The sequence below is a fragment of the Aspergillus oryzae genome, chromosome 7, assembly GCF_000184455.2.
Source record: "Aspergillus oryzae RIB40 DNA, chromosome 7".
Classification (NCBI taxonomy): domain Eukaryota; kingdom Fungi; phylum Ascomycota; class Eurotiomycetes; order Eurotiales; family Aspergillaceae; genus Aspergillus; species Aspergillus oryzae.
The window spans coordinates 1,796,815-1,818,911 of NC_036441.1; the positions used below are offsets into that span (position 1 = coordinate 1,796,815).

Consider the following 22,097-nt stretch of genomic DNA (forward strand, 5'->3'; position numbering starts at 1 on the left):
CTCAAGACGTAAAAAGTACTACATCCCTCTTCAAAGTTCATCAAGAAGTGGCAAACACTTTACAGGCTAAATATTTGAACCCACCACTAGCTAATCATTGACGCTACCTAGCTCTTCTTTCATATATAAACATTTGTCAATCCGGTACCTATTCGCAAGACTTTCACAAGAACACTTCATTGATACTTGGTGACCATTTCCAAGAGTGCCTCATTCACCTCCTTCGGATTGGTGGCGTTCAGATAGTGCGCACCGCCCTCGATCATGACCAATTTGGCCTCCGGGGAAGCAGTGAAAAGTTTGATTTGCTCCGCAGGAACGACGGTTCCAAATGGTGTATCCTCAGTGCCCTTATCTAGTGTTAACGCACAGATCGCCCACTAGAGCCGATTGGAGATAAATCTGGCACTCACCTGTAGCCAATAAACAGGACATTTGATGTCCCTCAGTCGGAGCAACAGTCCGTCTCGCTCCAGGAGGCAATTGAGCGCCATGCGCACCTTCTTTCGTCCCTCATCACCCTTGTACACCTCTTTCAGGGTTTGGGTCCAGAAGGCAGATTTCTCCGCGGTGGCCGCAGCCCCGAAGCCAATGCCTCCTACCAGACCGCACCAAACATCATCGACAACAAAGTCAGGTGTGGCCAAAGGGCTCGTCCACTTGTCATAGAAGGCTGTCAAACTGGCTGCGGGGTCCCAGCATCCCTTGGACCGAGAATCAGCTGATTCGTAATCCATGGATGTTCCCAGGGGCATGAGACCGAGGATCTAGTAACATGCGAGGTTAATCCTATTGGGCTTGGCAGGGACTAAATTCGGCTCTGCATTAGCTCGAACTTACCCTGTCTGGTGCGAGAAGTGCCATCCGGGTCACCATCCATCCTCCCTGACTTGTTCCCAGGGCGAATGCCTTCTGGATCCCAAAGTGATCCATCACCTGTAATGCCATGATGGCCGAATCCCAATAGGTAAAATGTTCGGAGGGACAACTAGTCGCGCCATGACCCAATGGCTCAATGGCCAGGAGGTTCATCGCGTCGGTCAGCTCCTTGTTATTGAATTGATCATGGTAGAGAGAGACGGTCATGCACATAGAATTGATCAGAACGCATGTCGGCTTGGAGGGATCGTAGTGGTCATTGGAGAGGGCATAACCGGCCTTGATACCGCCCAGGTGGGGAACTTGAATAGTTTGTGTCGCCGCCATGTCTGCGAATATTCAAATTAATAGTGTGAACTGAATTCAATGGTGTGTGATTTCAGCTCGTATTCCCAGGCGAGGCCAGACTCATATCATTCATAAACCGAAGGGGAGATTAAACATGCCACCTCGCTTCGGCACATAGCCCCTCCAGATTTTCCCCTCTGCAAAAACATAAATCCCAACAGAGTTCTCGTATTCGCCCACCTTTGGGGATTTGATCACCAATTGACACGTCGGGGGTGTCGGCATTGGCTCCATTTCTGGTTCGATCAGCGCCGGCTCTTTGATCCGGGGACCGCCCTAAGCTTATAATTAAAAGGTCAAGCTGTCAACCGCGTCTGCTATTGCCGGACATTTTCCGAGACATCCCCGGCGGCTCCACTCGTCGGGACAACGGGAGATCGTAAGTCCGTCTGCTGAAGATTCTCCCTGCATAGAAACCATCTTCACTAGTAATCTACTGGTTTTCTCGGGGCCCACTTGTGATGTGTGAATTTCTCGAAGCGGCTGCAGATTTTTCAAAGTGAGGCGGACGGAGTAGAGACCAAAGAATGTGAAAGATCAATCTTGCTCCTTTTTTCTGATTTAGGATCACTGGGTGAGAAGCACCATGTACGCTGTATTGCTGCGTGAAAAGCAATGGCGTGAATCGAGATACTGATTTAAAGTAGAGAACTAAGTGCCCAGGGTTGAAGATCTCTACCGGTGCAGAAAACGAATCATGCATGGACTTTGTCAAACGCTTTTCCTCCACTCTATAGCAGGGGTGTTAATATATTAAGATATATTATACCAAAGCCGCCCCAGATCGGCCAGCCCTCTGTTAGGTTCCTAGACCCATAATAACCAGGCTGTTGGGAAGTGGTCCTGCGCAGAATGCCATAGCGTATATTAAACGGACTTTACATATAAATAAAACCTCTCATCAATTCATTGCGGAGGAACTATAGCAAACATTCAAGATATGTATAGCTGACAAAAGATATAAACATTACGGTTACCTCCACTATACCAGAGACGGTGGATATAATAAATCGCACAGCTTAAATATAGTCGTCTTCAGCAATAACATCACCATCAAAAAAGGTGCTACCCAAACCCTCATAATTTGGCCAAAAGCCCTCGCTGTCCCGACAATACCAGTCGACAGTCGCCCGTAGCGCCTCGTCAAAGTTTGTCCGTTGTGTCCATCCAAGTGCACGCAGCTTGGAATCGTCGGTCCAGTACATATCATCATTGACCGGGCGATCGGCAACAAACTCAATCCAGTTGTCCGACTCATAATGTCCCATCGGGATACAAGCATCGAAAGATTTTCTCTGCTACCTGTCAACCTGCAGGTGGTCGTTAGAGGAGATATTGTACGTCTCACCATCGGTTCCCTTGTGGAAGATCACGTCAAGTGCCTCCGCAGCATCACCCGCCCATAAAAATGCCCGAGATGTGCGGCCGTCTCCATGGATCGGCATTCTTCTTCTCTGGTTCAAGAGGGTAATGAATCGAGGGATCAGCTCTAAGTCAGGTTCTGATTAAAGGGCAACTAATGATAGCGTCTAAGAATACGTACTCTCAGGATATTGACGTGGCCCGAACACATTATTACATCGCACAATAATGAGTGGTATGTGAAACGACTTTCGGTATGCTTGGATGATCATCTCAGTCGCGGCTTTGCTCGCTGAGTATGGATTTGTGGGATGCAGGCTTTGCTCCTCGGTGAAGGCAGTAGGGTTTTGAGCATCGTTCTCACCGTATACCTCATCAGTGGATACGTGGATAAATCGTCTGATCGAGCCTTGCTCCCGAGCAACTTCTAGCAGCACCTGAGTGCCTATGACATTGGTTTGTGTAAACGATAGAGAATCGTTGAGTGATGTATCAACATGCGACCTAGCAGCGAAATGGACAATAGAGTCAATGTGATAGTTGCGGAGCGCATTTTCTACATCTTTTGGAGTGCAAACGTTCCCTCTGACGAAATGAAAGTTCGAGAGTTGGGAAACAGCCTTGAACTTGTTTACTGAGGCGCAGTAGTCGAGATTATCGAAGCAGGTCACGGCGTAACGGTCGCCGTAGGTCTGCAACAGATGCCGGACGAACCAGCCGCCGCTGCACGCATGTCAGTCAAATTCCGAAGCTACCAGTTCGGTGTTGAAGGTGCTTGCTAGTCTCACATGAAGCCGGCACCCCCGGTCACCAGGACACTCTTCGGCACCGGCACACCGTTGAGTTGCGTATGCTCCGAACGAATCATGCCATCTGTAAGTGTATCAGAATAGGCATGCATAAAGACGTGCTGAAGCTCAGATCAACCACCTAATGCGAATACTTAATATCTAGCCCACAGAGAAATTCACTCTTTATCTAACCAGCACGCGGCTTATTTCTCAGCAACGGGCTTGGTGGTCTTGCGCCTTATCATCACTGAACGCTATCTCAGACCTTGGGTTAGTTCAAGAAGAGCTTATACTCGCTCCATGCAATAGCACGGACACGTAAACAAATGGCCATGGGTTGAAACAAAATCGAAGTGTTTGCACGTACTAGGTTGTGCAGTAGATATTTAAATCTGTATCACCCATTGTATAAGCCGTGACTGGATATCTAGATCTTGCTGCTGTATTACCTGAGGGAGCCGCCGGCTTGAACACATATTCTGACATGTATCAGTCTTTGTCACTCATTGTTGACCGCGAAGTATTAGAGACAATCTGGTTCGAGACTCCGGTTTACTTCAAGACAGGTTGTACAGAACCAAGAGCCAGCCAGTCTATCTGGGGATTAGCGTTCAAGTCATATCACGTATGATTTGTGCGGCATGTTCATCTAAGTTTGAGTGCACCATCTTTCTCGCGTGTTGTCGAGGACGCGTATGACCACAAGTGCCCAACCGGAGGATATTGAGTTGATGGAAAAACCAGCTTATAATTTCCCTTTACATTGCACTGAATTTCGGCCTCCATTAGCGTAGCACAATGTCTGGATTGAGAGGCACACTAGCCATGCCAGACACGAGAAACCCTAATTGCTGTTCACTGAGATAGAATACGATTTGCACTCGATTTCAGCGGGGCCTTGCCCGTCAGCTCTGTCACAAACTCATCATCTACATCCCTCAGAATAACATGAATATGCTCAAGAGCACGCACGCTCTGCCACTTTATTCTATTCTTGAACCATTAGATGTTATTCCCTGCATGCGCTCAGCTCATGTGCATCCAAAACGTTCTGTCGATAAAATCCGCAACTAGCCGGCGGGATTCAGTAGTCGGGTCACCTTCTGCGTCTACAGGTATAGGCGTCTTCAGCCACACAACGAGGTGAACCATGCCCGATGGCATGGCGTAGGGCCAGTCGTTGCGTAGAATGCGATAATCAGACTGGTCGGCGAAGGGAACCGAGTAGTGGCGGTAGGGGATACGGATGTCGGCATGGTTGGCTTCCTTTCCCCAGTGTAACCGTGTCTTTACGAGGAAGTTTGTCACTGAGCCGAATGTGGCCTGGATCTCTCGGGTCCAAAAGATGTAATCGGGGAGATAAGTAGGGGTACGCTTCAGCTGAGATGTATCGCCACCGGCTGACACTGTTAACGATATTCAAGCTTCATACCACACTTGAGAGAGTTTTCTGACCAATTATTTCTTGAATATCCTCCCAAGTATGCGGGACAAAGTCTTCTTCGGTCGTGGTAAGGACCACCTTGTCTGCCTTACTGAGCTCGAACGGCGCATTGCGGATTAGCTCCTCTGTATTGATGATCCTGGACATTTTGGAAGGGTCGCAATGACAAAGTAACCAGGTAACGCCATGCTTCATGGTTCCCTATATAACCTTTCCTCAAAAATACTAGAGTTTACGGCGTTCCGTGATCAGATCCGGTTCTCTAGCTGGGGCAGTAATGTGTAACCTTATGCGTATTGACGCAGCCGGTCCAGGATCACATTGCGATCAGACCTTCAAAGCCATGATCTTCAATAAATATGTATAGGAGCCCCTGGATTGACTGCATGGAAGAAAACCGGTTTACTATGGCGCCGATCCATCTCATCGCGACTCTTCGTCCCGCGGCGGGGAAAGAGCAACTTGTCAGTTTTGAATAATCAAGCCTTTATAATTTCTTTGTCCGTCGCCAAGTGCTAATAAAGGGTATCCATTTCTGTTTCTAGCTTCGAGAGGTTCTCCGTCAAACAGTCGACCGTGTTGCCGACATAGAAATCGGATGTCTTACTTTCCTTCTCACAGAGACACGTGGCGATGACGTCGTAGTCGTATTCAAAGTCATTGAACGGTGAGCCAATTACTCTGTAATCTTCAACTAAGTGAGTGTGACTATGGCCATTGCAGCTTATCCCTCGTATAGATGGCTAAACCTTGAAGCACTAGAGCAGCACCACGGACGAGATTGGTTACAGCAAATGTATCAAACCTTCAAGGACAACGAGTTACTGGACGGAACAGAGCGGATCGAACACCTGACCTTGATTGCTGGTTTTGTCGCTCGTTAGGTGGAGAACGACAGGGTAGTAGATTTTAACCTGTTCGGCATGTTACGTTAACGTGAGCTAGAATTAAATCCACAAGTAGGGAATCTATCTGTCTTCTTTTTGACAACCGCCTTAGCAATTGATCATTCTTCCATGTAATACCGTATAATTCGGTTCGAGATGACCTCTCATACGGGATGGCGGTCTTCGAGTGCCTTTGTCACCTTGGTTGTTTGTGTGGCTATCTTTACCGACATTTTTCTCTATGGACTGGTTGTCCCCGTGCTGCCCTTTGCCCTAAAGGTAAGAATAGGTTTGCCAGAGAATGATATTCAATTCTGGGCCTCGGCCTTTTTGGCTATCTATGGAGGCTCTATCTTTCTCGGGTCTTGTACGTGCCAACAACCCATCCTTAAAACCCTAAAACACTCTAACGTGAAATATCCCAATCCGCAGTACTCTTCGGCTGGATAGGAGACCACTCAAGGACAAGAAAAGGCCCATTCCTACTAGGTCTCATCGCTGTAGGCGGCGCCACTCTATTAACCGCCCTCACAACCTCTCTCCCTTTATTTCTTGTAGCCAGAGTACTCCAAGGACTCTCCACCTCCAGCGTCTTCACAATCGGTTACTGTCTCCTTCTCGACACAGTCGGAAGTGAACATATTGGGAGCGCCTTAGGCTTCACAAGCATGAGTCTGAGTAGTCTCGGGCTCCTCGCCGGTCCTATTATAGGTGGTTTAATCTACGATTTAGCCAGCTATGTGGCTGTATTTGCCCCGGCATTCGCTCTTATAATTATCGAGATTATTCTCTGTGGATTTCTCCAACCCTTACCACCCGGGTATAAACATGAACACCATCCATCGTCTGAACAGTCACCTCTTTTACACCATCGCACAGAAGGACAAGGACAATCTTCACCCCCAACCCTACTCATCCTCCTCCGCTCCCCCCGCTTCCTAATCGCCATGATAGGCATGTGCATGCTAAACACCTTCATGACAGCCCTCGACGCCGTCCTCCCAATTTTCCTCCAGGATCTCTTCCACTACACATCCAGCCAAATAGCCATCGTCTTTCTCTCTAACTCCCTTCCTCTCATGATTCTTTCCCCCCTTGCCGGTTACTTCGTGGACCGAATCGGACCTTTCCGGCCGGCTATTTTGGGCTTTGTTCTCACCGCACCGAGCTTGATGCTTCTCGGTTTGATTCACCAGAATACAATCTTTTCTTCGGTGCTGCTGCGTTTGTTTTTATTTTGGTTTGGGTGCGGCGTGTCATTGGCCATGCCTGCTCTCATGACAGAAATTAGTATGGCAACTGAGGCGGTTGAGAAGCGTCATCCGGGGGTTTTTGGTGCCAGGGGTGCATATTCGCAGGCGTATGGGTTGAGTAATGCTGCTTTTGCGGCTGGGACTCTTGCGGGGCCGCTTTATGCGGGGTATATTCGGAAGTGGGCTGGTTGGGGGGCTATGACTGTTTCGATGGGAGTTCTTAGTCTTGTCGCGGTTGGTTTGGTGGTTGGTTTTACGGGGAGACGGGGTGGTTGGAGTGGTTGTGGGAGGGAGGATGTTTGAGGATAACTTGTACTAGTGGTTATATAATTTGTCGAATAGGAATGCTACTTTCAGGATGTTTTGAAAGGTAATGTCACAGGATACTCCAATGTCTCGATTTCCTCGGGGAACCAGAGATTATTCTCCCGCCGCACTGTATCCATGATCTCCATTACTATCATGCTCTCTAGCCAGGGCATCTCGGGACTCTCTAGAAGACCTTGGCAAATGCAGCGTGCAACTTCGTCCGCCTCGAAGCAGAGTCCATATAGACCGTCGGGTAGAAGGTCGGTCTTGTCGATTGATAGTCCCCCGGTTGTTCATCCCGGGTCCTCGTCTAATGACTCGTAGCCGGGACGGACACCACGGCCAGCCGTAGATTTGGGTTTCGCCTTGATCGCCTTGGATGCGCACCGCGGCGGTCTCGCCGTCTGGGTCGGTTATAGCGCGGAGACTAGCACTGGCCGTGGCTTGTATTTCAGGCCCATCTGCTGTGCTAGGGGCGAATCTCATAAGGATAGTAGTTGTCTCGTCGACTCCTGATACGGCGTATTCCGTCGTGGTAGAGAGGATCTGAATTGGGCGACGATTTGTCTTGGGCATGGCCTGGAGTACCCAGTGGATTGAATAGACGCCAACTGATTAATATACCATCAGTCATAAGCGTAGTAGATAGCTTTACGGGTGGACATTTGAACTCACGGTCCAACAGCGCTCCACCAGCCAGCTCTTTCACAACCATGAGATCGCCCGGAAGAAAGTCACTGTATGGGTCCATTCCCAGACCGTTATCTGCGAAGACACGGGTGACGGTCCCTATGGCACCAGCTTGGAGAAATTGACGCACCTCTACACTAACAGGGAGGAACCTTGTCCATAGTCCCTCCATGAGAAACCGCTGCTTCTTTTCTGCCACGGTGGAGAGCTTCTTGGCTTGTCCGGCATTTACAGTAAAATTTTTCTCACATAGCACATGCTTTCCCGCTTCGAGAGCTAGCATGGCATTCTGGAAGTGGTGGGAATGAGGCGTCGCGATATAGATCACATCGATGGTAGGACAGTTAACTAGATCGGAGTAATTGCGGTATGCTTGACAGTAGGACGGGGCTTGGACTACAGTTATAAATTCTTGGGCGACTTCTTCTGAGCGAGAGGATGCTACTCCGGATAGGAGGTGGGCGATGTCGTGTCATTCTCTTGTGGCCGGGTCGATGAGTAGGTCTTTTGCGAATTCTGCGCTTGTCAGAGAGATATAATTTAGAGTCGAGGGTAGAGACATGCCCTCAGCAATGCGTCCTGTGCCTGAGAGGTATTAATCTTGGTCTTCCTGTACTCGACCATGTTTATGATGCATTATAGGTGCGTACCTAGAATGCCCCAACGTAGTTGGAACGTTTCTTCCATTGTGGTCAGTGATACAATTACCATGGAAGCTTCAAGTATTCTATCTCATATGCGCCCGGAATTCGTATTTATACCTCCCGAGCGTCAGCGCCGGGTTGCAGCTGAGAGGTATCTAAAGTGTGGTTAGACCTGCCAGGTTGCGCCTGTGGCACCAAATATTCTCCGATGGAGTGTTTCCAGTTTGGTTCAAAATACTCGATTCCTGCTTTCTGCACCGCATATTGGTTTTAAATGGTGCACCCGACTATGGCTGTTACCTTTTGCGTGTCACACAAGATTCACCTAAGCAACACTTCCGAAGATGGATATGCGCACCAATACTATCCATACGACCTGCACCACCATTATTGGCACCGAGTTGGCCAATATTGAAGATGTACTCACTCTGAACAACCTTTCCGGCAAGGGGAAATATACCCGGCTGTGTGAACAATGGCTGGAGCAGTTCATGAGAGGAAATAACGGACGAGCACTGGTTGTCTCTTCCTGCACCTCCGCCCTGGAGATGGCCGCCATACTTGCCGATATCCAAGCAGGCGACGAGGTGATTGTCCCCAGCTATACGTACGTGACAACCGTGAATGCATTCGCACTGCGGGGCGCCGTGCCTGTGTTTGTAGATTTGGACGACGCCACGATGAACATCGACGCGAACCTTATCGAAAGGGCTATTACACCCAAGACGCGAGCAATCATCCCCATTCACTATGGCGGGGTTGCATGCGACATGGACAAAATCATGAAGGTCGCTAAAAGACATCAACTATTCGTCTGCGAAGATGCAGCCATGGCATGCACATCCACCTATAAGGGCCAGATTCTCGGCACTATAGGCAACATCGGCTGCATCAGCTTTCAGGAAAAGAAGAACTTTACAGCCGGAGGTCAAGGAGGTGCCCTTCTAGTCAATGATCCAGTATTAGCTGAGCGAGCCGAGATCCTCTATGACCACGGGACCAACCGTTCGCGCTTCATGCGCGGTGAAGTTGATAGCTACCAGTGGCTGGATCTGGGGTTGAATGCCACTCTTTCTGAGCTGCAGGCTGCGTTTCTATATGCACAATTACAAGCTGCGGATGGCATCAATGCGCGCAGAAGGCATATCTGGGATCATTATTTTGTTAGTTTGTTACCTTTGGTCCGTAAGAGGTACATTACTTTGCCCCGTGTTCCTGATGATACCACCCAACATGCGAACGTGTTCTATATCAGAGTTATAGATCCGGCGCAGCGCGAGGATCTGATTCGGCATATGGCTAGGGCCAAAGTTCAGGTACATCCGCAGTTCATGCCATTACACTTGTCTCCATTTGGTAGGAGTCATGGTCACTTTCATGGAGAGGACCGTGTTACGTCACTCGCCAGCTCGCAAATCTTGCTGCTGCCGGTGCATTTGGCGCTGTCTGATGAGGCGCAGGAGGTTGTGATCCGGGAGATGTTTGCTTTTTGGGGTGAGACAGCAGAGGGTAGTGTTTAGTCTGTACGCAGGTTAGACAACCGTCACTTGTGGCTTAGTTGAATAGGTGTGTTAGCAGGTTTTTGGATGGCTGCCTGCAACGGTTCACAATATTGCTATTCTGGGAAGCACAATCTCAATGATGTAGTGAAGGTCAGAGGCAAGGCCTTAAGTAACGTAGGATATTAAGCAGATATAGCGAATTTGACATCGTTCAACAGGTTCTTAAACAGTCCTTGAACAGTCTGTAACACTATTCAATTGACGAGGGTCATCCGATCAATTCCGTTTCAACAGGAGATACCGTTTTACTAATGCCCGACATATTTCGAAGTTGAACTGGAAGTAGCATCAGCAGACTGTTTGCGCTGTATGTTTCACTGGTGAAAACCAGGCCTGTATGAACCAGATACGCATTATACTGTCGCATCCGAGTCCCGCATATGGTCGAGTAACAAAGCACTTAGAGCCTATTTAGTATATAAACCCATTTTTTCCAAAGGACATGCATGATAATTCTTCTACCCACAAAAGTAAGAGGAGGAAGTCCCTTGACCATATCCTCTTCCTTTGGAGGAGCAAGGTTATACGAAGAAAGTTAGACCAACATTCTATCACGTAGTAAGCAAATTAGAACTTTGACAATGTAAGATTTATGAAATTCTTGGCATTTTGACATTTTGAAATTCGAATCCAAACACCTCTCAGACAAGTCAATGCCCTTCTATTGCCAATCTCGTGGATATGATCCTGTGACAGAGTCACTACATGGCCAATTCAACGAGGTCTGATTCAATAGACGATGTTGACTGATGTTCCATTTAGCGTTTCGAAATTCCAATAGTGAAATTCATGAAATCCTTGGCTTGGCATTTTGACATTTTGAAATTCAAATCCCAGACACTTCTCTGACAAGTCAATGGCCTTCTAATTGCCACTTCTATCGCTATGATACTTGGAGAGAGTGACTAATGTCAAAAATCGCGTGGTATACGTACAATGGACAAGGTTGATTGATATTCCAATCGGCATATCAAAATGTCATGAATTTCATGCATGAATTTCAATATTGACATTTTGACATTTCACGAAATTCTTGGCATTTCAATGTGCTGCCTTTCTAGTCTTATCACGTGCCTATCAAAGTTGCTGTATATCCCTTGAACTTCAGCAACAATAAAAATAGTCAATGATCAAAAGTCCTTTAGATTATGTGTACTCCTTTGATGGTCTGTGCATTTAATTTTAAATGTCGGAGTCAAATCCCAGTCCGACTCCGATACTTCAACCAACATTACTAGTATGTGAAGGTTGATATATATTTTAGCCAACCACCTTTACCTACTAGTACGAGTGCATGCAACTAAGACCGTAGGCCAAGTGCTGGTTTCGCTCTCTCTCAATTCTGGACAAGTTAAGTGATCTCATTATTACCGCTCGTTCTCCAGTAAATGATCCCTTGTTCATACTCAACTACCGACCCCGCGTTATGCATCTATGATGCTTGATCAACGCTCTCCGGTGCCCCGTCGTTCACTATAATAGCAGTATGTAATACCAACACAGGACATAGAAACTCACGTTTCAACGCAATAATGATGTTAGAGAGCAATAACTCAGTACGTGCGACCCACTTCCCCTCTTCAACATGAACTTGCTGTCTGAGACTCTGAGATGGAGAGTTCCCGGAGGGCCAACGCAATGGCCAGGACGATCGTCGGAAGAGTCACGTTTTTATTGGTTCCTTGGAACTTGTTGTTTGCCGGGGCCTATCATTTGGCCATTTTTCGGGTCACTAATGCTGAGCTTAACCACGGGTATGTTTTGGGCGTTTTACGTCAGTCCTGATCGGATCGATCGAGGGACCTGGAAAATTGCATTGTGATGTTGATTTCTTGAACCGGTTACCAGTGAAGCGATAGGACCTTGTCCATTGTGCTCGTCCATCGTTGAAAATGCCCCATCCGATGTCATCAATCTCTCATTGTCGATCACCAGAATTATACTCTTACTATGAATTGACTAGAGGAATTATCCACGTTTAGCATTGGTTACACCTCGGCTAGAGCTTTTGCATCCGGGTTGGTTTGCCACTTTTGTTTCAATTCCGCCACTTTTGGGATCCTCCTTTCGAAGGATATTATCAATCGTATTTGATTCACATCCACCATTGAATCCTGGCTCTCACAGATCATGGATACGTGTCAGATTTGTTCCCAATTGGGGAATAGAACAGAGAGACCGATCTATTGGAACAATGCAGATGCTCTAGACCCAAGTCACGATGGATCAATCTGACCAAGAGTATACGTATGTACGACTATCTCGTTAAATACTAGTAAATACCAAGCACACTAAGAGTACTAATAATACTTCACTGAGCCCTGGCCAAATTACGGTACTGTTGCGTTACTCGTTCAGGCAGTCGGCGTTCAACCTCCAACCAATGAGATGACAGTCGGGTGATATTTTCTCACGGTGGAGACGGCTGGAGGACTTGGCAGGGTCACGGCTGCAAAGCACAGAAAAGAAAAAAAAGATCGTCCACAAATCGTCTACAGGGCTGATTGGGTGTTCATCACCTCAAATATCCACCATGTCTTCATCAGATACTATGGAGTACTACTGACTACTAGTCCAAAAGTCACAATGGACGGTATCTCTCCTCTCAGAGAATCACCCAGGACGGGGAAATCATGCATGACCACGCCCTGGGAATGAAGTCAAGAATGGATTGACCCAGATGAATTCCAGCCAGAATTCCCAGGCAACCCCCTGTTCATGACGATTGGAGTTAAACGTCCAGACGGGAACCACTCGATTCTAATCGATGGTGAAACACGCCCGCCCCATGACGGTGCCTGGAATAGCCTGAGGTGGCTTTTTTTAATTTTGGATTTTGAATTTTTTTTCTCTCTCGCCCTGAGTGGTACCCGTGGTACACATGTTTTGCCCTTTCAGGCTTTCAGGTCCTTTACTGCTTGTTTCTTCGCTCTTCTTTCTTCCTTTCCTCCTTCCCTTTCTCTTCCTCCCTCATTTTACATCCTGACTAGTTTGACCGTCCTTCGTTTGTCTTGTATCTGTCTCCCGATCCTTCCCTCACTCTCTTTCCACGAATTACGCTCTTTTTTTCAGATACGAATTGATCTGTTGATCTTTTCCTGCTTCACCGTTGGGTGTTGGGTGTGACCCACCTCTCCCCCACAAGAACCAGTGGAAGTGGCATCTAGAATCTTTTCTTGATGCTTGCCATTCGATAACTTAAATCGACCGTTCCTTGGAGTCGCTCACTCGCTCACAGTTAATTTTACCCCTCTTTGAGCTGCTGGACAGCTGTCGATCTTTTAAAATATAACTGGCCGTCAATCCCACTACTCGTGCCGCGTCCGCAGCTCTAATGTCGACTCGGCCTGGACTCGCTGAAAAGCGACTGTCGGCACATCGCTTCCAACAAATCCCTGATTACTCTGGCGACGGCATGGCCAACCCAAACGATGTCACCATTGAAATTCCTCTGAACCCTGTCCCTAGTCGGGGACAAACGGGCGCTCGCAAGACCAGTATCAACCCAACGAGCCCCGACCCCAATCTGTATGAACCGCCGGGAGAGAGCGGCGCTGAAGAAAAGGCCGCCCTGGTCACCGGTCCAGGGCGTCGCAAACGGGTTGATTCGGCGCGAGCGCGGTCGGTGGATGACCCAGAAGATGGAACCTTGACGCGCATGGGACGCATCTACCAAGCCATCTTCAACTTCTCCATCATCACGAGATACCTCATCTATGTGTCTCCCCTGGCGCTCTTGATTGCAATTCCCATCATTGTGGGTGCCACCGTCCGTCAAGATACGAGGATTGGCGGCGTACCCTTGCATTGGTTTTTCACCTGGATTGAGGTTGTCTGGCTCAGCTTGTGGGTGTGCAAACTCGTCGCTCATTTCCTCCCTTATGTCTTCCAATTCCTGGTTGGTATCGTCAGTTCAGGCACCCGCAAGTATGCCTTGATTCTCCAGAGCCTGCAATTTCCCATCGCCACCGTGCTCTGGGCTGTGGTCTCCCTGGTCACCTTCTTACCGGTATGTCCTACAACTCGATGTAGCAGCAGGCAACTTGCTAATCCGGCCGCATGTAGATCATGACGTTGAACCCCGTTAAGAAGGCGGAGAATGACACGGGAACCAAGTCTTGGGAGAAAGCCCTCAAGAACATTCTATTTGCTTTACTCGTTTGCAGTTTGATTTTTCTCGCCGAGAAAGCCATCGTTCAGCTGATCTCGATTAGTTATCACCGGAAGCAATTCGATAAGAAGATCAAAGAATCTAAGCGCAACGTCACCCTCCTTGGAGAGCTGTACGATGCTTCTCGGAGTATGTTCCCCATGTACTGTAAGGAGTTTCGTGAGGAGGATGCCGCGATGACCGATATCATCGCAAGCAAAGTGAAGGGAATGCCGCGTTCGGGATCGGCCCCCTTGCGACTGATTAGGGAAGTTGGGCAAAATGTTGGCCGCATCGGTGACAAAGTGACGGCAGCTTTCGGTGATGTCGCCCAAGAGCTCACGGGTAAAGAAGTGTTTAACCCTAACTCCGCTCGCTCCATCGTTACGCTCGCGTTGGAACGCAAGAGGTCGTCGGAAGCCCTTGCGCGCCGAATCTGGATGTCCTTCGTCATTGAGGGGCGAGAAGCCCTGTATTTTGAAGACATTGCCGAGGTATTGGGTGCTGGTAAGGAAGCGGAGGCAGAGGAATGCTTCCAAATTCTGGACCGGGACGGCAATGGTGATATCAGTTTGGATGAGATGATCCTGACTGTCGGGGAGATTGGTCGCGGAAGGAAGGCATTGAACCACAGCATGCATGATGTGGACCAAGCGATTCACGTTTTGGACAATCTTTTGATGACGATTGCGTTCGGTATCAGTGTCTTAGTCTTCGTCTCATTCGTGACCAGCGGCTTTGGCACGGTGATCGCTGCTGGTGCTACCTCTCTGCTATCCCTGAGTTTCGTCTTCGCCACCACCGCTCAAGAAGTCCTTGGTTCCTGTATCTTCTTGTTTGTGAAACATCCTTTTGACGTCGGCGATCGGGTGGAAATTGACAGCAAGCCATACACGGTAGAACGTATCTCGTTGCTCTTCTCGGTCTTTACCAGCGTGACGGACCGTCGAACCACTCAGGTTCCGAACGTCGTGCTGAACACGCTTTGGATTGACAATTTCACCCGTTCCAATGCCATGCATGAAACATTGACCATTCCCATCAAGTTTGGCACGAGCTTCTCCGATATCGAACTTCTTCGGCAAGAAATGGAGCTCTTTGTGCGTGACAAGGAGAACAGCCGTGACTTCCAGCCAGACGTCAGCATCGATGTCGCCGGAGTGGGTGATATGGATAAGCTGGAGCTCGCTGTCACGATCTGCCATAAATCCAACTGGGCCATTGAGTCGGTTCGCGCGGCCCGTCGCTCCAAGTTCATGTGCGCATTGGTGGCCGCCATCCGCAAGATCCCTATCCGTGCCCCTGGTGCGGCTGATGAGGAACCTGCTGCCGAAGACAACAACGATGACAAGCCCGATGGCGGTGATAACAACGGCCCTGGCCTCAACACCGAGAAGATGGCTGTGTCCGGACTCACCACTACAGACAGCCTCCATGATCCGACCATGCCATACGGCGACTCACGGTCGACCGGGTTTGACCTTGGTCGGGATTCCGGATCCCTGCAGCGTCGTGGAGGCGGCGCCTCGGCCAGCTCTCATAGCCAAGGTACCTTCGTTGATTCTAGCCATTCTACCGGGGACGGTGAGGGACACGACGCGGAGAGCTTTCGATCGCCGGCCGCCTCCCCAAGAAAGGATCAGTTGAGCGTCCCCTATGGCACCCTCAACCGCGAGCCATCGACCGGCCGCCGCAAGGCCAACAGCACCCAGAGCACCCAGAGCACCCAGAGCACTCAGAGCACCTATCCCACTGCCACGGGCGGGGTTCCCATCCTGGCTGCGCCCGCACCTCCCCGGCATGCCACCACGGCTCCAGCACCACCTCCCTCCGCACCTCTCCCACCGGCACCACCGGCAACGGAGTATCGGCCCTACTCCGCCCACTACTACGAGGATAGTCCATATGACTCCACCCAGCGGTATGAGCTCCCCTCAATGCCACAGCCTTCAGAGCAGGAGCCTTACGGGGAATACCCGTCGCCACAAATGAATCAGTCGCCCACCGGCGAACAACGCACCTCCAACGAGCGGATGCCCGGAGCATTCGTCTCGCACACATCGCAATACGGAGCGAACCACAACAACAACACTCGCTGAATAACAGGTCAAAAGAATAAATAAGAAATGATTAAAAGGGTATGATTTATAAATTTGGGCGTTATGTTATGTAATACCAGCTGTGAACAGTATGTATGGAAATCAATGTGTGTACGATGTCTTTTCCATCCAGCGATATGGACTAGCAATCTACTTTTTTACTATAATTACCAGTATCACCTAGAAAAACACCAAACCAGACCAAATCGGAGATATTCCATAATACATTTTATCATAATAAAACCTATAGTACAAAGGTGTGACGGGTATCACAACGAACAGCCCAGAGCCCCAGACATACAATCAACAGAATTTCACCCAGCAAAACACGATGAAAGCATCACTTCAACTCCTTCCATGGATAAGAAACCTCATCATCCTTCCTCACCCAAATCTTCGACTTCCGCTTATTCACCACATGCTCCACAAACACCTCCCGCGTATACTGCGCCTTATACTTGCGAATCCACCGCGGATCCCACAACTCGCTCGCAATGCCTAGATCCTTACAACACCGCACCAGCGCATTAGACCGACATCCCTCCGTCGCAGTCGGGATTCCATCCGGCGAGAAATAATCCTGTTCACCGCGCGCCACCGAAACAAGTCTATCATTTACACAATCATCAGCCAGACCCAGACCCAAAGAAAACGAGAAAAAGAAAAACATACCGCCCATTACAAACCAAAGCATACTCCCTCGTAACCGTCTTCGGGGTAACAATACTCTCACTCCTCGGCACAAGTCCCCACCCCCCAGGCCCAAACGCCCGATTCAATATCCGGCGATACTTAATCTCAGGCAAGTAGAGTATACCATCCGGCTTAATCTCCACTTCCTCCGGATCCGTCTCGGCGAGAAGAATGTCGGCCGCTTCTTTGGGGAACGGGGCTGCGGAGAGGCCGTGGAAGGAGCGCGTCCAGTCGATTTTTTCTTCCAGGGTGGTCTCGAGCTCGAGGGGTTTGTCGGCGAGGCCGGTTTTGGAGATGTTGGGGGTGGTGGGGTGGGAGGGGGTTGGGGAGAGGATTTTGGCGATTTGGGGGGTTGGTTGGGTTTGGGGGTTTGTTGGTTGGATTGGTGGTGTTGGTTTGTTGTTGGAGTTGGCTGAGGGAGTTGGTGGTTTGGGTGGTTGTTGTTGCTGTTGGCGGTTGGAGGCTGTCGTGATGGTTCTGATGTTGGGGCGGATGGGTGCTTTTGTTCGTGAGAGGAGTGTTTCTGCTGCCCGGAGGCTGCGGGAGAGTGACATTTTTGTGTCTCTTGAGTGTTGAGTGTTGGGATTGGAGCTGTCGTTGTTTTGGGATGCGGAGGTGAGGCGGTTTCTGATGTTACATTGATTGATAGCATAGCTTGATATGATCACGTGACGGGGCTTTCAATGTTCTGAACAAAGGCGGGAGGGGAGATGGATTGCATTGGATTATTGTACAGAGTATAGTAGTACATAGGCTCTAAGATAAGAGATTAGGTGTAGCAGTTCAAGCGTCCTTCGTTTGGGTGCGCTCGTCGTTGCCCTTGCGCTTCCAGCATTCGCGGAATGCCTCCATCTGGATGATTGGCACATATTAGCAGTTGTCAATTGAGCTGAACGTCGAGTACCAGGTCCGGATCAAGGTATTTGTGTATGTGACAGTCCATAAGGACTGACTCGTATGTAGTGGTTTCTACGGCAGTGTGATGTGTTGGGTGTCGGCGTCGGGATACAAGGGATCGGAAATCAACGCACCTCTTTCTTGCACGCCCGCCAGTCCTTCTTCGCAAAGTAACAGTCGTTCATTTTATCCTGCTCCACTACGCAGGGTCAGTCCAGCGATCTTCCGTGGTTAACCGTGCAGATTTGCAGCCCACCTGAGCAGCCCGTGCTGAAGATCCGCTTATCCCTAAGAAACGGATTCCCCGCGTCAGTTCACCACCGAACAGTCATTCGTTTCTCCGCAATCACTTCATTCTCACTTACCACTCATCCGGTTCGTCATCGTCCACGTCCACGACCACTCGCGGGTTTTGCTCCTTGGGCGACATTGTGACTGAGATAATTGCAGGTGGATAAAGCCCTGGTAGTTGTTTGTGAGGACGAGGAATTGTCGGAGGGAATTCTTGGACTCCGAAATGACATCCGCAGGCCCCAACACTACGGGCAAGAGGGTCAACGTCTTGGTCTACACTGGTATATCTTAATCTACATGGATCAATTTCGCATTACACTAATCAATTTATGTCTATACAGGCATTGGAACCACTGTTGACTCCGTCCGCCACTGCCTCTACACTCTCCGCCGCCTGCTCGCCCCCCACTATGCCGTGATCCCCGTGACGGCCGACATGCTCATCAAAGAGCCCTGGACCCTCACCTGCGCCCTACTTGTGATCCCCGGCGGAGCCGATCTAGGATATTGTCGAGCCCTGAACGGCCCTGGTAACCGCCGAATCGAACAGTTCGTCCGCCGAGGTGGCGCCTACTTGGGTTTCTGTGCGGGGGGCTACTACGGCTGCAAACGGTGCGAGTTCGAGGTCGGCGATAAAACCTACGAGGTGATCGGGGATCGCGAGCTGGCTTTCTTCCCGGGTATCTGCCGAGGATGCGCGTTCCCTGGATTCGTTTATCATAGTGAGGCTGGTGCGCGGGCGGCGGTGCTGAAGGTCTCCAAGGATGCCTTGAATGTGGGCATTGTGCCGGAGAGCTTCCGGTCTTATTACAATGGAGGTGGAGTCTTTGTAGATGCTCCCTCCTATGCGGATAAGGGCGTGGAGGTGCTGGCTAGCTATGCAGAGGAGCTCAATGTCGACTCGGGATCGGGTGCGGCGGCTGTTGTCTACTGCAAAGTAGGCGAGGGAGCGGCGGTTCTGACGGGGCCACATCCGGAGTATGTTTTCTGGCAAGGTGATTTGAACAGAGGCTAATGTGTCAGATTCGCTGCCGTGAACCTCGATAAAAGCGCCGGTGGCCCGGAATACGGCAAAATGGTAGACGCCTTAGCTGCGGATGACAGGGCCCGGACGGACTTTTTGAAGGCCTGTTTGACTAAGTTGGGACTGCAAGTCACGCAGAACACGACGACCGTGCCTTCGCTCTCTTCGCTGCATATCTCTTCTCTAGACCCGGCGGATACTTCTTCGATCCTCTCATCATTACAGGAACTCATCACTACTGATGGAGAGCATCAGTATCTCAAGGACGAGAATGACACGTTCCGCATCGAGAAGCCTGAGGCTTGGAATATGGAATCGCTTCAAGAGGCCCTTCCGGACGATTCGAAAGAGGACTCGGGTAAGGCTGAAGAGGGCATCGTCGATTACAATGCCATTGTAAAACACCTAGTGATTCACGAAGACGTACCTTTGTCAAAGATGACCCCCTATTTCAACCACCACGCGTTCTACTCTAACCTCCGACAATACCAATCGCAAATGAGGGAGGGTGCGAGGGAGTTCGGCTCCAGCATCGTCTACGGAGAGGTTATCACGAGCACCAACACCATCCTAGAAAAGTAAGTCCTATATCCCAAGGTCTGCTGGCCGTTTCTAACCCGATCAGAAATCCGAAGCTTCTTCGCAACTTGCCGAATGGTTTCACAGCCACAGCTACTACGCAGGTCGCAGGACGAGGCCGAGGCTCCAACGTCTGGGTGTCACCCGCGGGCGCCCTCATGTTCTCCACCGTGGTCCGCCACCCGATGGAGAAGATGCAGTCTGCGCCAGTTGTCTTCATCCAGTACCTAGCAGCCATGGCGGTGGTACAAGGTATCAAGAGCTACGACAAGGGCTTCGAAGAGATGCCTGTCAAAATGAAATGGCCGAATGACATCTGTGAGTTGTAGAAGCTCCTGAATACCCCCTACTATACTGACTGGACAGATGCCCTGGACCCGGAGAACGCTGATAAGAAACGCTATACCAAAATCTGCGGTATCCTGGTAAACTCGCACTACTCAGCGGGCGAATATACGTCAGTTGTCGGCGTCGGCGTCAACGCCACCAACGCGTCACCGACTACCTCTTTGAATGCGCTGGCTGCACACTTCCTCGGTAATAAGACGGCGCCTATTACCCTCGAAAAGCTCCTGGCGCGTATCTTAACCACGTTCGAGGAGCTGCACACTCGCTTCCTCCGGACGGGTTTCGATAAGACATTCGAGGATATGTATTACAGCGACTGGCTGCATATGCATCAAGTCGTCACTTTAGAAGAAGAAGGTGGCGCCAAGGCCCGAATCAAGGGTATCACCCGAGACTATGGGTTACTGCTGGCCGAGGAATTGGGATGGGACGATCGGCCGACAGGGCGGATATGGCAATTGCAGAGCGACAGCAATAGCTTCGACTTCCTCCGCGGACTGGTGAGGCGTAAAGTGTAGCCTAGACTGGAGATAGATTAACGATACACGTCACGGCGACAAGAATAGAATATAAAGAGATGCTGCTATATTTGGTGGAAGGCTGAGCAGTCAAGCAAGTGCCAAGGAGGCTTGGCCAACCGCCCTAAGACAAGGCTGAGCGGGACAGAAGTGGATCCCTCCGGTTGTTACGCCGGCACCTCCTCAGCGTCAACAAAGCCATCAACAACTTCCACCGGAGCTGGTAATTCGCTCAGAAACCCTGTCAAACTAAGTCTCCTAGCGTGCTCTCCCCATGGGAGGCACTTGAGGGGTCCAAAGAGCGACTGAGACGACATGAAACGGCCCGTAATCACGGCGTCAGCCGGCGTCCATTCCTTCGAAATCTCTCCTAACACAAATTTGGGATTCGCCGATCATGTGCCGTGATCATCAGGCACCAGGATTATTTATTTGTCGCTCTGTCCCTCTCGTTGGTTAAATTTTTGGACTTATTTTTTTCTCATCCTCTTTCCAACATTCATCTTGCTCACACTCTCACTCGCACACACTCCTACCTAACACCACATCCACCCATCAAAATGTTCGGATTCTCTTGGTTCAAGTCTTCCAAGGAGGAGGAAACCTCCCAGCAGCCTACCTGGAACCCCAACACCCTCACCATGGAGCAGCCTACTAGCCCTGCGGCTCCCAACCAGCAGCAGGTCGTTACTGAGCAACCTGTACGTGACATCCCCACACACCATCCCCATAATTCTCCACGTTTCTATCCTGCCTTGATTCCTTCTTGTCATCTGTCGTACAGTGTCGCTAACAATCCAACAGGCCAGCCAGGAACAGATGAACATGAGCCTCCGTGGTGGTGGTGGCGGTGGCGTCTGCTGTGGAATGTAAGTTTACCGTACCTACCCACCCGATGAGACCTTCACACATCTTAAAAGGAGTGTAATGAACAAAGATTGCCATGAATAGAGCTGACAAGTCGTCTGCAGTTGCGCCGGTCTGGCTTGCTTCGAGTGCTGTGAGATCTGCTGCTAAAGTGTCGCACGGACCCCATCTTGGACATCACCTGCGGGCCGTCATGATGTCTACGTGACCGACTCTCGTGTCAATGTTAAAGATACCCAGAGTTCTAGACTCGCTATGTTGAATGTTAATGCTCGCTATGGATTAGATGCGATGTAAGATGGCCTACGGCCGCATAATGCACTAAGGTTGAACTGGTGTTCGCAACGTGTACATATCAATGGACGTGATAGGCCATGTCTCGGTAAATAATTATCCGCCCACGTTCGCGTATCAGGATTCGGTACTTAGACTCAAGTGCTATTTTTCGTAAAAGTATCG

General features: G+C 49.8%; 9 protein-coding genes across 9 annotated transcripts; 4 read left to right on the plus strand and 5 right to left on the minus strand.

Moving 5' to 3' along the window:
• Nucleotides 1–262: 262 nt before the first annotated feature.
• On the minus strand, nt 263–1,206 carry AO090011000699 (alpha/beta fold hydrolase; the record flags this gene model as incomplete). Its single annotated transcript, XM_023233066.1, has 3 exons — nt 263–355; nt 414–767; nt 841–1,206. 3 exons carry the CDS (start codon nt 1,204–1,206, stop codon nt 263–265), a joined length of 813 nt encoding a protein of 270 aa, XP_023093605.1.
• Nucleotides 1,207–2,756: 1,550 nt separating this feature from the next.
• On the minus strand, nt 2,757–3,457 carry AO090011000701 (uncharacterized protein; the record flags this gene model as incomplete). Its single annotated transcript, XM_001826238.3, has 2 exons — nt 2,757–3,312; nt 3,378–3,457. The coding sequence occupies 2 exons, from the start codon at nt 3,455–3,457 to the stop codon at nt 2,757–2,759; spliced, it is 636 nt and encodes a 211-aa protein (XP_001826290.3).
• A 949-nt stretch (nt 3,458–4,406) lies between these two features.
• AO090011000702 (GIG1 family protein) lies at nt 4,407–5,246 on the minus strand (the record flags this gene model as incomplete). The annotated part of the gene is made up of 2 exons (XM_023233067.1): nt 4,407–4,786; nt 5,231–5,246. 2 exons carry the CDS (start codon nt 5,244–5,246, stop codon nt 4,407–4,409), a joined length of 396 nt encoding a protein of 131 aa, XP_023093606.1.
• Nucleotides 5,247–6,379: 1,133 nt separating this feature from the next.
• Nucleotides 6,380–7,267, plus strand: AO090011000703 (uncharacterized protein; the record flags this gene model as incomplete). The annotated part of the gene is made up of 1 exon (XM_001826240.3): nt 6,380–7,267. The coding sequence occupies one exon, from the start codon at nt 6,380–6,382 to the stop codon at nt 7,265–7,267; it is 888 nt and encodes a 295-aa protein (XP_001826292.3).
• Nucleotides 7,268–7,384: 117 nt separating this feature from the next.
• AO090011000704 (Gfo/Idh/MocA family protein) lies at nt 7,385–8,587 on the minus strand (the record flags this gene model as incomplete). The annotated part of the gene is made up of 3 exons (XM_023233068.1): nt 7,385–7,884; nt 7,949–8,407; nt 8,524–8,587. 3 exons carry the CDS (start codon nt 8,585–8,587, stop codon nt 7,385–7,387), a joined length of 1,023 nt encoding a protein of 340 aa, XP_023093607.1.
• Nucleotides 8,588–8,951: 364 nt separating this feature from the next.
• On the plus strand, nt 8,952–10,127 carry AO090011000705 (uncharacterized protein; the record flags this gene model as incomplete). Its single annotated transcript, XM_001826242.1, has 1 exon — nt 8,952–10,127. The coding sequence occupies one exon, from the start codon at nt 8,952–8,954 to the stop codon at nt 10,125–10,127; it is 1,176 nt and encodes a 391-aa protein (XP_001826294.1).
• A 3,376-nt stretch (nt 10,128–13,503) lies between these two features.
• Nucleotides 13,504–16,418, plus strand: AO090011000706 (serine/threonine protein kinase; the record flags this gene model as incomplete). Its single annotated transcript, XM_023233069.1, has 2 exons — nt 13,504–14,178; nt 14,259–16,418. The coding sequence occupies 2 exons, from the start codon at nt 13,504–13,506 to the stop codon at nt 16,416–16,418; spliced, it is 2,835 nt and encodes a 944-aa protein (XP_023093608.1).
• Nucleotides 16,419–16,758: 340 nt separating this feature from the next.
• On the minus strand, nt 16,759–17,665 carry AO090011000707 (putative mitochondrial genome maintenance protein Mgm101; the record flags this gene model as incomplete). The annotated part of the gene is made up of 2 exons (XM_001826244.1): nt 16,759–17,026; nt 17,091–17,665. The coding sequence occupies 2 exons, from the start codon at nt 17,663–17,665 to the stop codon at nt 16,759–16,761; spliced, it is 843 nt and encodes a 280-aa protein (XP_001826296.1).
• An 860-nt stretch (nt 17,666–18,525) lies between these two features.
• AO090011000708 (biotin--[acetyl-CoA-carboxylase] ligase BPL1) lies at nt 18,526–20,771 on the plus strand (the record flags this gene model as incomplete). Its single annotated transcript, XM_001826245.1, has 5 exons — nt 18,526–18,583; nt 18,644–19,280; nt 19,326–19,904; nt 19,952–20,223; nt 20,272–20,771. 5 exons carry the CDS (start codon nt 18,526–18,528, stop codon nt 20,769–20,771), a joined length of 2,046 nt encoding a protein of 681 aa, XP_001826297.1.
• Between the last annotated feature and the right edge of the window lie 1,326 nt (nt 20,772–22,097).